This window comes from Ictalurus punctatus, chromosome 23 (genome assembly GCF_001660625.3).
Source record: "Ictalurus punctatus breed USDA103 chromosome 23, Coco_2.0, whole genome shotgun sequence".
Lineage (NCBI taxonomy): Eukaryota > Metazoa > Chordata > Actinopteri > Siluriformes > Ictaluridae > Ictalurus > Ictalurus punctatus.
Genome location: NC_030438.2, coordinates 19,216,208 through 19,230,868, shown reverse-complemented (window position 1 = coordinate 19,230,868; position 14,661 = coordinate 19,216,208). Strand labels below are relative to the sequence as shown.

The 14,661-nt window shown below is 42.6% G+C and overlaps 1 protein-coding gene across 1 annotated transcript in view; it reads left to right on the top strand.

The window, feature by feature from the left end:
- smg5 (SMG5 nonsense mediated mRNA decay factor) overlaps window positions 1–13,286 on the top strand; it is a 14,636-nt gene extending 1,350 nt beyond the window's left edge. The window contains exons 2-22 of the mRNA XM_017453691.3: window positions 311–409; window positions 517–640; window positions 1,781–1,937; window positions 2,204–2,293; window positions 2,462–2,551; window positions 3,258–3,336; window positions 3,584–3,709; window positions 4,004–4,072; window positions 4,559–4,770; window positions 4,863–5,000; window positions 5,462–6,319; window positions 6,417–6,580; window positions 6,937–7,012; window positions 7,142–7,317; window positions 7,806–7,964; window positions 9,036–9,095; window positions 9,647–9,806; window positions 10,393–10,483; window positions 10,609–10,683; window positions 10,782–10,917; window positions 12,037–13,286. Coding sequence (XP_017309180.1) covers window positions 311–409; window positions 517–640; window positions 1,781–1,937; window positions 2,204–2,293; window positions 2,462–2,551; window positions 3,258–3,336; window positions 3,584–3,709; window positions 4,004–4,072; window positions 4,559–4,770; window positions 4,863–5,000; window positions 5,462–6,319; window positions 6,417–6,580; window positions 6,937–7,012; window positions 7,142–7,317; window positions 7,806–7,964; window positions 9,036–9,095; window positions 9,647–9,806; window positions 10,393–10,483; window positions 10,609–10,683; window positions 10,782–10,917; window positions 12,037–12,120 — 3,223 coding nt within the window. The 3' untranslated portion in view covers window positions 12,121–13,286. The remainder of the gene's footprint in view (window positions 1–310; window positions 410–516; window positions 641–1,780; window positions 1,938–2,203; window positions 2,294–2,461; window positions 2,552–3,257; window positions 3,337–3,583; window positions 3,710–4,003; window positions 4,073–4,558; window positions 4,771–4,862; window positions 5,001–5,461; window positions 6,320–6,416; window positions 6,581–6,936; window positions 7,013–7,141; window positions 7,318–7,805; window positions 7,965–9,035; window positions 9,096–9,646; window positions 9,807–10,392; window positions 10,484–10,608; window positions 10,684–10,781; window positions 10,918–12,036) is intronic.
- The last annotated feature ends 1,375 nt before the right edge of the window (window positions 13,287–14,661 follow it).

Genomic DNA, 14,661 nt, shown 5'->3' with positions numbered 1-14,661 from the left:
TCTGGGAAGGCTTCCCACTAGATTTTGGGGCGTGGCTTGTGGGGATTTGTTTTTATTCACAAATGAACAAGAGCGTTAATGAGGTCGAGGTAAGACGCTGATGTTGATGTGAGGAGGCTCCAGTTCCAGTTCATCCCAAAGGTCTTCAGTAGGGTTGAGGTCAGGGATCTGTGCAGGACACTTGAGTTCTTCCACCTTCTTCCAACCTTCACACACCGGGTCTTCATGGAGTTCGCTTTTGCACCTCTTATACACTTGTACCGTGGATATTATTTTATTTACTTGAGTTTTTTTGTGCTTCTCCGTTTAGGGCCGTGGTGGAATCCGTACACAAGCTGGACGTGATCATCGGCAGCAAGTCGTCCTACAGGGAGGTCTTCAAGCCGGAGAACATCAGCCTGAGGAACAAGTAAAAACGCTCTCGGCTCACTTAGTTTACCTGGTTCTTAATTTGTTCTGAATGTTTATTATTATTATTATTATTATTATTATTATTATTAATTTCCTTCCTGCCAGACTGCGTGAGCTGTGTGTAAAGCTGATGTTCTTGCACCCGGTGGATTACGGTCGCAAGGCGGAGGAGCTGCTCTGGAGGAAGGTCTACTACGAGGTCATTCAAGTCATCAAGACCAACAAGAAGGTATTGATGTTTATAGAGACAGTGAGGGTGGGGACTGATTAATTTTCCACCACAGCTGCTCTGACGGTATATAAACTGATAAAAAACACGACGTGTCACTGTTTAATTAACCCACTGCGACATATTGCTCAGTTATGTATAATAAAAGACGCATTCATTTCCATATTGCTGAATCATTTACAAATTATTTGGCGTAGAGACTCGTGTTAAATCTGAGAGACGATTCCACTCATAACTTTGCGTACTTTTTATTATTATTTTTGTCTTGATTTGCTTTGTATTTCTTTTGATTTATTTGCTGATTAATTTTTAGTTTTTTTTTTCATCTAAAACTCCTAAAAGAGTCACATATCTTATGAAAATGGGCAAAAGTAGGCCTGTGAGGGTTAAAAAAAAAAAAGGTGCAACTCGTTGTGGTATAAGAGGAATAAATCACTCCAGAGACATGCGCTTCTAGGAAAAGAATCAACTCAGTAACTCCGCACGTTCATTCATTCATCACAACGTCCCGTCATTGATTACTTTCCTATAACGGCATGATTCCGAGTGTTTTATTTAGGGACCGCGCTGATCTGATATCCGGTATACGTGTCGGACCGATACCTGAACAACACGGCAGATGGGTTATCGGGTATCAGATTCCCTAACAAGGATTGGATTTGCAAATGTTTACATATAAAGAGAGTTACCTTGTTTTTCTTTGATTAGACCTGATTTTATTATATTTATACTTTATTGTATTTTTATATTCACAATTCAAGTGATTTTTAAAAAAAAAATTTTTGTACGTGAAAGAGTTCAATTGAAAAGTGCTTCAGTTTAAAAAAGAAAAAAAGAGTAGTTCTTAAAGCAAACGATATCAGATAATCTCTAATTTTATTTCTTATATGGGACATGGATATAGAAACCTTTGTTATATATAAATAAACAACGATTTGGTGTTTAGGTAAATTACAAAGCATGGTTTAAAATAATAATAGATTTTAAAAGCGTGTGATGTTCGGCTATTTGGAGTGAGGATTATTACGGTGAATGTGTGTGTAGATGTATTGATGTATATTAAGAGATATTTGTATTATGAGGTGTTTGTAGGCTGTTTCTCGTAGCGTCGTGACCTCGGTTATCGTTCTCCCCGTGCAGCACATTCACAGCCGCAGTGCTCTGGAGTGTGCCTACAGGACTCACCTGATCGCTGGAGTCGGATTCTACCAGCACCTCCTGCTCTACATCCAGTCCCACTACCAGCTGGAGCTGCAGGACTGCATCGACTGGACGCACGTCACCGACCCGCTCATCGGTGAGAACCTCGGCAACCGCGCAGTCCACAGCGTAAAACTTCGTTACAGCTTTATTTCTGAGTGTTACAAAGCACTGACACTGGAGACTCCTTCTGTAAATCTTGCATAAACATCTCCTTACTATAAAAAACAAAAACGCAAAAACATTTACACGTTTTTTTAATCCGTTTAAGTAGCGCGTCTGCACTCACGCGCGCACCTTCTGACCGATCAGAATGCAGAATTGAAATGTTTTTATGAAATAACGTGTGTTTCTTGCCCGTAGGTCGTAAGAAGCCTGTGTCTGCCACGCCTAAGGAGATGGAGTGGGCACAGATGGCATGTCATCGATGTCTCGTGTACCTGGGTGACCTCGGTAAATCCTTCGTGTTTTGGATTTAGAATTGGCGTGAATGTCGGAGAGCTTGTATCTCATCGTATTAGATTGTACTGACTCAGACCTGAAGCAGTTGTACTTGTGTAAGAGGAAATGAAAGTGAAATCTGCCTTTTCTTCTTCTTGTTCTTGTTCTTCACATGTGTAGCGCGGTATCAGAACGAGCTGGCAGGTGTGGAGGCCGAGCAGCTGGCCGAGCGATTTTACCACCAGGCCCTGTCCGTCTCGCCAACCATTGGTGAGAAGCATCATGCTTTCACGCCACTGACTCTGCGTCAGGAGGCATTTTATCACTGTTTTATTGATATGACTTGATATGTTAGTTGTTGTTTTTTTTTTTTTTTTTGGGGGGGGGGTGATAAATTCCAACAGAGTGCACGTTGTCATCTTGTATCGTATGACTCAACAATATATCTCCTTTTTTTTTTTTTTTTTTTACATTTATCCTTCCTTTCATAGTAAATATTATTCAGTATGCTTTTATTCCCTATCACTGCTGTTAGGAGAATTAAATATGGAGCGTACGGCTGAGCGATACGATATAATTAAAAATATTGCGATAAATTACCTCGCAATACACTTTTTCTGAGATATCGCTGGTATCGTGATCACTTCCCTAACGTTTTAATAATCACAAATTGAGTGGAATTTGGAAGCAGTTGAGTTGATGTTAAACACATTTTTCAATATTTTTTTTTTCTTCTGCTTTTTGCTGTTAAATTTATTTGTAGACAATCATTCAAAGATATCATGAATGTTAGTTTTCGTTTGCTAACCTGTATATCGTGAGGCATAGCGCTGGGCGATATGATGATGATAAATAATATCATTATTGTTAATGTTATTTTTGCTATTTCACGCATCTCTAGTATGTTCTAAAGGAATAAATGAAGGCTCATGAATTGTTCCTATCTTTAATCTTTTTGTCTTTATTTGTCTGACAGGAATGCCTTTTAACCAGCTAGGTACTCTGGCTGGAAGTAAATTTTATAACGTAGAAGCTACGTACTATTACCTGCGCTGGTAAGTGGCTTGGGTACAATTTTCCATCCAGCCTCTAGAGGGCAGTGCATCCACTTTATACAGCTCTAGGAAAAAATATATAAATAAAATACGCACACACACACACCACATTCTCTGAAATAGTTATTATTGAAATGAAAGTTAACGAATATTATGGATGTCAGGCTCGTGTTTGCATGCCGAATGCGGTAAGTACAGTGAGATGTGAGAGCGAAATCACGTCTAACCTGCTTTTCCTGTCTGCCAGCATTCAGTCCGAGACGCCCTTCGAGGGAGCCTACGGGAACCTGAAGCGTCTGTTTGATAAAGCGGCCAAGATGTACCATCAGGTGAAGAAACAAGAGATGAAGAAGCTCTCACCGTCACGCCAGAGGTCGGCCTTCACGCCTCACTAACGAGATTTTAAAAAGAGAGAGAGAGATAAAGAAGATATCGCATATCTAAGTAGAAATCGGATATAATGAAAAGTCTAAAAGGAATAACATTCTCAGCTAAAGATGGAATATTATTAATGTTAGCAAAGTTTTTTATTTAATCGTTGATGTTCTTATGCGGTTTTTCATCTTGTTACAAATTTGTGATAATTTGAAAGGTGATAATAATAATAATAATAATAATAATAATAATAATAATAATAATGATGATGATAATTCGGTTTCCACTTCAGATCAAAGGACATCAAGCGACTCCTCGTAAGCTTCATGTACCTCCAAAGTTTACTGCAGCCCAAGAACAGGTAAGATAAACCTCTGTGAAGAAAGGGTGGGGCGATACGACACACGTCAAATCGTGATACTATACTAAAAGTATCACGATATTTCGTTTTTCTGCTTAAAACAACAACAACTCTGTGCTCAGTTATGTCAATAAAAACTAAATGACTTAACACTGAAAACGAGGGGAAAACAATTTTAATATTATTATTTTAAAGTAAAAACTAATGTATCATGAAAAGATTTGTTTGGACACGTGACCTGCACCCAGTTATCACCCGGATATTTAGTGTATTATTATTATACACTACTGTATACGGTATAACTGACTTTGTGTGTTGTTGATGCTGTGAGCAGCCTTGTTGATTCACTTGGCGTTGATCTTTAGGAAGTAGGAATTCCGAGTTAAGTGTGGATTTTCTTAGTCGGAGGTCGGAAATTCCGAGTTAGTGTTTAGACGAATGTGGCGTCGGTACAGACGTCTTACCGCCGCGTTTTTTTGTGCATAGCGTGATCGACACGGAACTGACGGCGCTGTGCCAGTCAGTCCTGGAGGACTTTAACCTGGTGCTGTTCTACCAGCCCACGCCGAGTCCCGGCAGCCAGTCCGTCAGCGAGGAGGAAGACGAGCACGATCAGGCCTGCAGCGTGCTGCCCGACAGCCTGGTCTTCAAAATGGTGGTGATCTGCCTCATGGTGGTGCACAGCTTAAAGAGAGGAGGTGAGAGATGAGTGAAGGATGTCTATCACAGTGTGCTGATTAGTGAAATGTTTAGCACTTTTCTTGTTATTAAATCACTGATCTGATTTCAGGTTCGAAGCAGTACAGCGCCTCCATCGCCTTCACGCTAGCACTTTTCTCCCATCTGGTGAACCACGTGAACATCCGGCTACAAGCCGAGCTCGAACAAGGGGAGAGCGACGTCCCGCCGCTACGCACCGACGCCGCGGGTAGGAAATAACACCGAACGTCTCGGGTTTCTTCTTTTGTTTTGTGTATTTTGAATGTGTTATTATTATATTCGAATGGATATTTTAGCCCTGAGACAAATAAAATCGGGTTATGATTTCATTCTTAGTGTTACAACTTTAGCGTAATGGCTAAAATCTACAAACTTGTAACTCGTGACTATTATTTGTAGTTTTATTGTACTGTATTATCAGTGTTCACTCGAAGCCTCTATTTCTTGAACTGTTTAGAAGCTTCAAACCTGAGGTATAGACACAGGTTGACTCAAAACAACTAGATATGTATAAAATCTAAAATGGTGGCAGGTGCAGCGTGTGTAGTTTAGCCATCTGTTCTCTGCAGTTTTAACGTGTTTGGCGGAAAGAGTCTGTAAAATGTTGGTGCTAATCTTTAACCGTGTTACAGGCGGGATAAATGACATAAATTTCCTCAAATTTCCTAGACGACGCTGATCCTAGAGAGCAGACGAACACACTTCCTTCAGAGGACAGACCGCTGCAGAACGGCTCTATAGAGGAAGAAGACGGAGACGACGAGAACGACGAAGACGAGTCGAAAGGCGACGACGCGGCGGTTTCTAAGAAAGGCTCGGCGAAGAAGAGCGGCGAGGAGAAGCCGAAACAGAAGAGGAAATACTCGCGTCTGTCCATGCTGCGGCGGCGGCGCTGCGCTCGCGACGAGGACGAGAGTGACCTGAGCGAAGGCTTCGAGAGCGACGAAGAGGAGGACGAAGAGCCTCAGAGAACGGACGGCTCGGGGGTCCCCGCGAACTCTTCTCTGGGGAAAGAGGGACGCCGGGACGCGGCGGGAGAACAGGGCGTCTGGGAGAGTGGGTCGGAGGAGGAGGAGGAGGAGGAGGAAGAGGGAGGCACCGCGTTCGACGTCGAGACAGACTCCGATATGAACAGCCAGGAATCGCGCTCCGATCTGGAGGACATTGAGGATGCGGCGAGTCCGGCGCAAGAGCAGCGGCAAGAGGAGGAGGAAGAAGAGGAAGAGGAGGAGGAGGAGAAGAAAGAGCGTCCGTCCTGTGACGAAGGCTCCACCCCTCACACCACCAACGGCCCCCTGCTGTCCAGCGACCCCATCATCAGCAGCAACCTGCAGGCCATGTCCTCGCAGCTCTTCCAAGCCAAACGCTGCTTCCGTCTGGCTCCGACGTTCAGCAACGTCCTGCTTAGACCTTCACACGGCTCCAGCGTGGCCTCAGATTCCGTCCCCTCGCAGGAATCCACGCCCCCTCCCGGAGACACAACCAGTAATAAGAGTCCAGAGATGGCTAACGGAACCAACGATGACGGTGATCGTCTTTTCTGGTTGTCGTATATATCGGTTAATGTCTCCCTATACTCCGTTTGTTTGCACTGACCGTTGTTTTCTTCTCACCCCTCCCCCAGACGTCGACACGGAGGACAGCGAGCACAGCAACCAATCGTATCACAGCGAGAAAACACTTTCCGAGAGACTCGGGATTCTGACAAACCAAGGCCTCATCCAGGTGGTGAAGGTCTTCGTGGATTGGATGAGGACAAATACAGACATCATTCTCATGTGTGCGCAGGTACAACAACCTTACAGTGCTGTCCAATGCTGCATTCTGATCGGTCAGAGGGTGTTTTCTTTCATTTTCTATAACAGCAGCCGCAAATCACAGGTTTATATTACATATCGTCGTTTCTATAGTAACAGCCGGGGTATGAGAAACAAAACACTTCGCGGTGTGCTCCGTCAGGAAAATAATTCCCTTCGGGGCTTTAGCTTGTTTTGTTCTTTACATGAGTTCTTTCATAACATTATTATAAACTCTAATGTTTAAAGTGAATTGTATTGTTTTTTTCCCTTATCAGTCATATCCTGGAGCTGTGATTTCTTACGTGTAAGTTAACGGGGTCTTTCTGCTTTCTTTGCTTTTCCCAGAGTTCTCAGAGTTTGTGGAACCGTCTCTCAGTGCTGCTGAACTTACTGCCTGATGGGAAGAAGGTGCTGGATGCAGGTCGGTTGAACACACCCCGTTATTAAATACAGACGTGTATAATCCCAAACACTTTAATCGTCTCAGGATGATTGCTCCCAGAGGCAGGTCCCGGCGGTGACTGGATAATTCAGCGTTGCTGTGTTTCAGGTCTGGGTCTGAAGGATGAGGTGGAGGATCTTCTGGCCCGTAGCGAGCGGCCGGACCTGGTGCAGACGGTGCTGCTGCCGGAGGACCAGGCGCTACGTCACCTACCCGCCCTGAACCTGGCACACCGCCGCCTCGACTTCACTCACCACAGAGCCAGCCTGAGCCCACTGCAGGAGGTACACCGTCTCGTCCCGGGCACGCCGTTTAAAATTAACACACACTAACTAATCCTGCCTGACCTAAAGTAGTGATAATTAATCATTACTATTGCTTAATTACACAAACGCACCTCATTACAGCATTACAAAATTTAATAGTTCAATTTCACTGTGTTTTCTTTCTTTCACTTATTTATTTATTTATTTCTCGATTTCTTTCTTTTTTCCAGTGCGTTGTGTTTTGTTTATTTAATTACTTATTTATTTTTAATGCTTTGTACTATTAATTTATTTGTTTATTTTTACTCTTATTTTCCTCGATTCATTTTCTAAAACCTTTTTATTTAATCTCAAATTTTTATTTATTTGTATTTTTTTTTCTTTTCCCTTTGGGGACTATTAAATCTCCTAAGAATTTTAAAAAGTAAGAAATGTCTTCATCGATCGCTGCTGTTCCGAGGTACAGTTTTAACCCATCGAAATCTCGTTTTCTGCTTTTCCGCCAGTGTGTGGTGCGCTTGTGCTGCATCCGCAGCTTCGGCCACTTCCTCACCGGTCTCCAAGGCAACGTGCTGCACTACAACCCGGAGGCGGGGATTTTCACCAGCATCAGCCAATCGGAGCAGGAGAACATGGTTCAGCAGGCGAAGGCGCAGTTCCGCATGGTGAGAACCCGGAGCATCGGCGTTCATGAGGTTATAAGATTTGAGCGTCAACGTGCCCATCTGTTGCTCTGCACAAAGTATTGGCGCCCCTCTGCGTCATCCCGACAGATATTCTCTCTCTTTCTCACACACACAGGTTTATATGAACGACCATGTTCTAACACGTTATCGTTTCTATAATAACAGTGCTTTCAGCGACCGTAAAGCTTTTCTGCGACACAAGCTGTGATTTCTGACCTCTTTTACGCATTCACTCGGGATTTATTTATTTATTTCTCATGCAGTGAAATCTCTTTTAAACGGTTTAACGTCACGTCGGAAAATCTACGCTCTGGAAAACCTGCTTTAAAAAGCATTATGCAGACATTATACCTGCAGACATCCTGCTTATGTAATTATATAGCAGATAATGTTCTTATTAAGAATTAAAACCTGTATACGTTTATACATGTTCGGTTTTTGTTGTTTTAAAGCCTAAGAGCAATTATCTTAATACTAAGAATAGATCTGAAGGCTTTTCGGTTAATTTAAGTCGCCCGGTTCTGTAAGACATTTTAATTTACACGTCAACTTTGTCTGCCGCCTGTACAGATCGTTTATAGAAATGTAAAAAAAAAAAAATTCTTTATTTTTTTTTTTTAAAAAAGTGCCAGTCAAAAAAAAACAACCCTTCGCTGTAGCAGTGCCACTCACTTAAAGCCGGAATAAATGATAGGGTACGCAGGCCTGTGGAGAGCAGAGCACGTTCCCTTTCGCGCTGCCTTGTCATATTAGCGAGTTGTTCTCGAGAGTCTTATGTTGCTAGGCAACCGCGCTGCCCTCACAGCGTAGAACAAACGCTGATTAAAGTGCCGCCGTGCTGTTCTGGAGCACTGTCAAGCTGACAAGGCTTTAGAAACCCGAGATGTGGCGTTCTGAGAAATTGGGGGAGGAGGAGAGTTTAGGAAAGTACAAAAAAAATACAAAATGGAAGAAAGAAAAAGTTTAAAAAGTCCAACTTTCATGACGGCGTGCGGTTTGGAAGTTACGTCGTCGCCGTGTGGTTTGACTCTGATGATGTGTTTCCTGCAGGCTGAAGAGGAAGCGCGCAGGAACAGGCTCATGAGGGACATGGCACAACTCCGCCTGCAGGTTTGAGTCCCATTCGAATTCTTGATTCTGATTGGTCAGTAGTTCATCTTCCTATCACAGGGTTGTACTCATGCACATGTTCTAATACGTTATCGTTTCTATAGTAACGGCGCTTCCAAGTCTTCTGTAAGTATTTGACATGCGTGGAAGGAGTCTCCAGTGTCAGCGGAATTTAAAGTAACTGTAATCGGATAAAAAGTATAACGTATCGTTTATTAATTAACTATAAAGTTATTCATTGGGAAATTGCTCTGTTATAAAAGGAATAAAATGCTTTCTCGACTAAATTTTAATCAGTTTGTAATTATTTTTCAAAGCATGACAAATTTGTATAAGCAGCAATTGTGATATTTCTCAGAAAAGTGTGTCATGATGTAATTTATCACGATATCGATATTACAGCATCATATCGCCAAGCTCTGGGATTATGAGGAACTTCTGCATGTGCATAAAATGTAAAAGTGCTCAGGCTTTATTAGCTTATTTCTTTTGAGAAGTTCATTTAAGTTGTGTGATTGTGTGTGTGTGTGTGTGTTTGTGTGTGCACACAGTTAGAGGTGTCCCAGCTAGAGGGCAGCCTTCAGCAACCCAAGGCCCAGTCGTCCATGTCTCCGTACCTGGTCCCCGACACGGGAGCTCTGTGCCAACACCTGAACCTGCTGCGACAGCTGGCAGCAAGCGGCTGCTTCATCATCATCATCCCACGCACAGGTCAGAACGCTCGCCCTTCAGCTTTACGAGCACGAGCCGTGTGAGGAGCGCTGTGGAGTCACGCAGTTGGAATTAGAGTTCGGGTCACCAGTTGTCATGGAAGTCCATCTGAATCAGTGTAGTAGAGATGAGTCATTTATAAATGCCTTTCTGTGCAACGTGGTGCGTGATGACCAAGACTCCTAGCCAATCAGATTCCAGAATAAGATGTTTTCTGACATGTCTATCTCTTTATCTATCTATATCTGTCTGTCTGTCTATCTATCTGTCTATATCTCTCCATCTATCTGTCTGTGTTAAGGGGTATGTTGCTCCTTGTCTGTTTTAGTTAAGATGTAAAACCTTCCTGTTTTGGAGAAGTATGTGATTATATAAAGCATTTAATAAATGTGTGTGTGTACAGTATGTAACCATCTAGTCGCTCCATCTTAGCTAAAACAGACGAGCGGCAGCTTTCTTCCTCCCTGAATGCCTCGTTACTTTAAATTTCTATGCACACACACACACACACACACACGCTCCACATCTGTATAACAAGTGCCAGTGTTAGTGATTAATAAATATTTAAATGATGTTCTGTCCTCAGTCATTGATGGACTCGATGTCCTGAAGAAGGAAAACCCTGGAGCGAGGGACAGCATCCGGTTTTTGGAGTCCGAGTTTAGAAAAGGGAATCGGTAAGAGCGCTGTTTCTTAGAAGCACTCTTCTAGAACGTTCCGCTCGCTTGCCTGATCAGAGCAGAGATTATTTTTGTGCACCTGAACATCACGGCCCCGTGTCATCACCTTGTCCCTGTTCCAGATATATCCGGTGTCAGAAAGAGTCCGGGAGGAGTTTCGACAGGGATAAGCTGAAAAGACAGGACATCGAAGCCTGGTGAGTGTCCGTTATCAGCGTGCTTTGTGTTTATTTCGGACGATTGTGACCGTATTGTGTGTTTTATTTATTTATTATTATTTATTTATTTTTTAAAGGCACCTTTATAAAATGGTGGACAGCTGTCGGCAGCTGACGGGCGCTCAGGGCGGAGACGAGGACACGGCCGGCATGGTGACCATCCTGACAGGGTACGAGGTGGAGGAGCTCGCCGACCGCTCCGCCCCCATGAAGGTTTGTGGAAACGCAAAATCGCCGTGCCAAAAGCAGTCATGTGGAACGCCGGAGCGGCGCGCCGTTTGATTTGTGCTCGCTAAATCGGGCGGTATGTGCAGCTGTCTGATACGCCGTCCCCTGGCTATCTGTCCACCTGCCTATTTTTAGAGGCTCTCGAGGTTTCACTCGTAATCAGTGCCCCCGGTTCAGGCCCGATGCTAACGCAGGGTTTAGTGCACACGCAGCGCTAAATCCAGTTAAACCCACGGCTGAAGTCGTCAACGCCGGCGTTACGCCTCTACAGAACGTCGAGTGCACCAACACTTATTATCAAAGTGCACGTGCACTAACAGTTCGTTTTATTTGATCAGTTATTAACGTTCTATCGGGATTAAACCTGTGATTATCTACAACGTCACTACAGCTTTATTTAAACGCCGCAGCGTAAGATTGACATAACCACGTCCTAAACACATCAGGGCAGATGTTCTGGAAGTCATGGCACTATTTTTTATTTATTTATTTATTTATATTCATGACTATTACTATTATGTTAAATTTGGATGCATTTTTTTCCTGGTTAAAAAAATCTAGCTTATACTCTTTTTATTTTTATATATATATATATATATATATATATATATATATATATATATATATATATATATATATATATATATATATATATATATATATATATAGAGAGAGAGAGAGAGAGAGAAATAATTATATAAATTAATTATATTAATAATAATAATAATAATATTAATAATTACTGTTATTATTTATAATATTTTTTATTATTTATCTTGTATTTAAAAAGAAATGAGTATGTAACTGGCATTATAGTTTGTTTGTTTTTTCTTGGTTTGTTTAAATTAGATTTTTTCTTTTTTTTTTCTTTTCCTATTAAAACAAAACTAGCATATAACTGTCAGGACATGCATATTTAAAAACATGTTTTTATTTTAAACTGTGGTTAAATTGTGTCGTAAGCGATGACGGGAAACGGAGTAAATAACGGACGAGGCAGACACACAGACGCGTCCTGCTTTTCATATCGATTTGTGCAGACTTCGTGACTGTTTGTTTTTTCTCCGACGTTCTAACGTTCTTCTCTCGTCGTCCCTCTGACAGTCGGCCATCCAGGCAGTGGCCACGGCAGGAATGGAGCTGAAGAACATCGTGAAATTTTACCGGCAGTGGAAGGAAATGGGCTGAAAGAGACGGAGGGACAGGGGACTCAGCCCGGCGCTCAGCTAATCACACATCGACTCCCTCTCTCCTTCTCTCTCTCTCTCTCTCTCTCTCTCTCTCTCTCTCTCTCTCTCTCTCTCTCTCTCTCTCTCCCCCATTTTACTGCTCTGTCTGTGTCGCATCTCCAGGGTTTAATAAAGAACTCGGAATAGAGAAGGAAAGACGGAGGGCGATACGCAAGTCTTTGGAAAAGCACCGAAAACGGGACGCAAAAAAAAAAAAAAAACCTCCACAAAGGGTTGGAATGAGAGAGAGATGAAGCAGCGCTAAAAGTGTGCCTGGTTTTATCATGACCAGATGAAACGAGTATGAGAAACAAACACACACACACACACACACACACACACGAAGACAAAAACAGTAAACATACATATATAGAACAAGAGTTTAGACTTTTTTGATTATAGATCTTTTTCCTCTGATCTTGTCGAGAGGGAGTCGCGTCTGCGTCTGTGTTTAACTAGTGATGCTACGGTAACCGACTGAGCAACAGAACCCACACACACACACACACACACACACACACACATTTTGAGCAGAAGCGCACGACCGTCCGGTTTCGCATCCCGGTCGTCTGCGAAGCGACTCCTGACTCCTAGGTTCACGAAGGACTCGGATCACTCGGATGTACACTTTCTTTCAGATGGTTTTCTTTTCTATCCTACGTGGCTGCTTTTTGTTTTTTTTGTTTTTTAATTTTTTTTTTTTTTTTTTAGTTTTTTTGGGCTTGTTTGTGATGATTGTGTTTATGTTCACGTTCATGAAGACAAGATTATGTAAAGATGTAAAAGCAGATGGTCGGTTTTATTTGATTTTATTTTTCTATGTCGTTCCCGCATCATATTGCTCTTTTGTATGGTTCACTGTAGTGACTGGGGACGCGAGGGGCGGGGCTTCGGCGCCTCTCACAGGAGTACAGGTTTTCGTGCGGAGGTGGCGTCACCGCCCCGATCGTCATCTCGCCCTCTCGGTTTTCTCGTTAACATACGTGAAGGTCGTTCTGTTCGGAACCATGTGCGCCGTTCACCATCGCTGCCCCGTCGTAGTCGTCCCACAGCGCACAGTGAAAAGGAAACTGATGTATGTGTGAGGCGTTAAACAATAAAAAATAAAATGAGAGAAGCAGCAGACTTTCGTCTCTTTTGTCTCATTATTTAATTCTTCATTAAAAAGATAATACTATGCAGATCAGTAAACAGTAATAAACTAAACAAAGTCAGTGTTTAGTGTGATAACCCTTTTCTTTAGAATAAATAAATATGATCTGGATGTCTGAGACTTTTGCACATTACTGTGTGTGTGTGTATATATTTATATATATTTTGAGAGAGTGAGATATTAACAAATAATTTTGTTTTGAATTGTTACTTCATAACTTTATATTACTTTATAACTACCTCTAACTTATTTCTGTTTTCTCAGAGCAACTTTTGGATCATCTCGCCGTTTCTAAGCAGGTCTAGAGACGGAGAAAGTCATGATGAAAGTTTTATATGGGGGGGGTGTTAGGAGGAGTCAAACAGCAGTATCAGAAAATAGGGGTGTGCAAACTTTTGCACTCGATTATGTTAAAATTCAATACTACCTAACATGGAAAAAAAAATAAAATAATTGGTTTTCTAGCTAGAAATGTTCCATTACTCCCAGGGAACGAACCCCGTGCAGCACAAGGCCACGTTGTTGGGGGTTTAAGCAGCTCTCCGCCTCCAAACCACGTCTCTTCACACGATCCGGGTCTCGTGCGGCCCCCTGCCTGTGCCTCATCAGGCCATTCTATAGTTAGCGCTTCTTGGCTGAGGCTGTGGTACCACCCAGTCGAAAGATAACCAGACTCTGACCTCCTTTTGGGGTCAAATGACTCGAAAGTCCTGAATCCTGGCTCTGTTCCAACTTTGTGGCTTGGCTGAAATGGGGAATGAGGGGGAAGTCCGGCTGACGTGTCGCCCCCCGTACGTCCAGACATAAATCCCAGGAGAACGCTACACATTGGGAGTCGTGTACCGCTTGAAGCTTCTGTTCTTTCCCCCAAAAGGATCTTCTCAATTCTTTTGTAATTGTGCTCTACTTCAGGAGCATATATATATATATATATATATATATATATATATATATATATATATATATATAATATAATCTCTCTGAAGTGCAGAATGATGTCATCGAAACTGCCGATCCGTATCGGTGTTCGAGCCAGACCGTACGTTTTGAACGCGTATATATCTTCGAAATGTGAATTTCGTCATGGTTACGAAGCGCACGAGCGTATAGAGGACCTTCAGGCCGACGTATTCGTACCGAAAGCCACGGAAGTTCAGTTTTGATTTCACGCGGACTTTTACGCTTCCCGACATCTTCGGGGCAGATGTTTAGAGTGTACGCTTCGTTGCGGTTTCTTGGTAACACGACAAGCCGTATCTTAGCAACTTGTTTCGCGGACGTTCCCCAACGTCCGACGTAACTATGAACGGATAACAAGTAGAACCTGGTGGTGTTTTAAGGAATAAA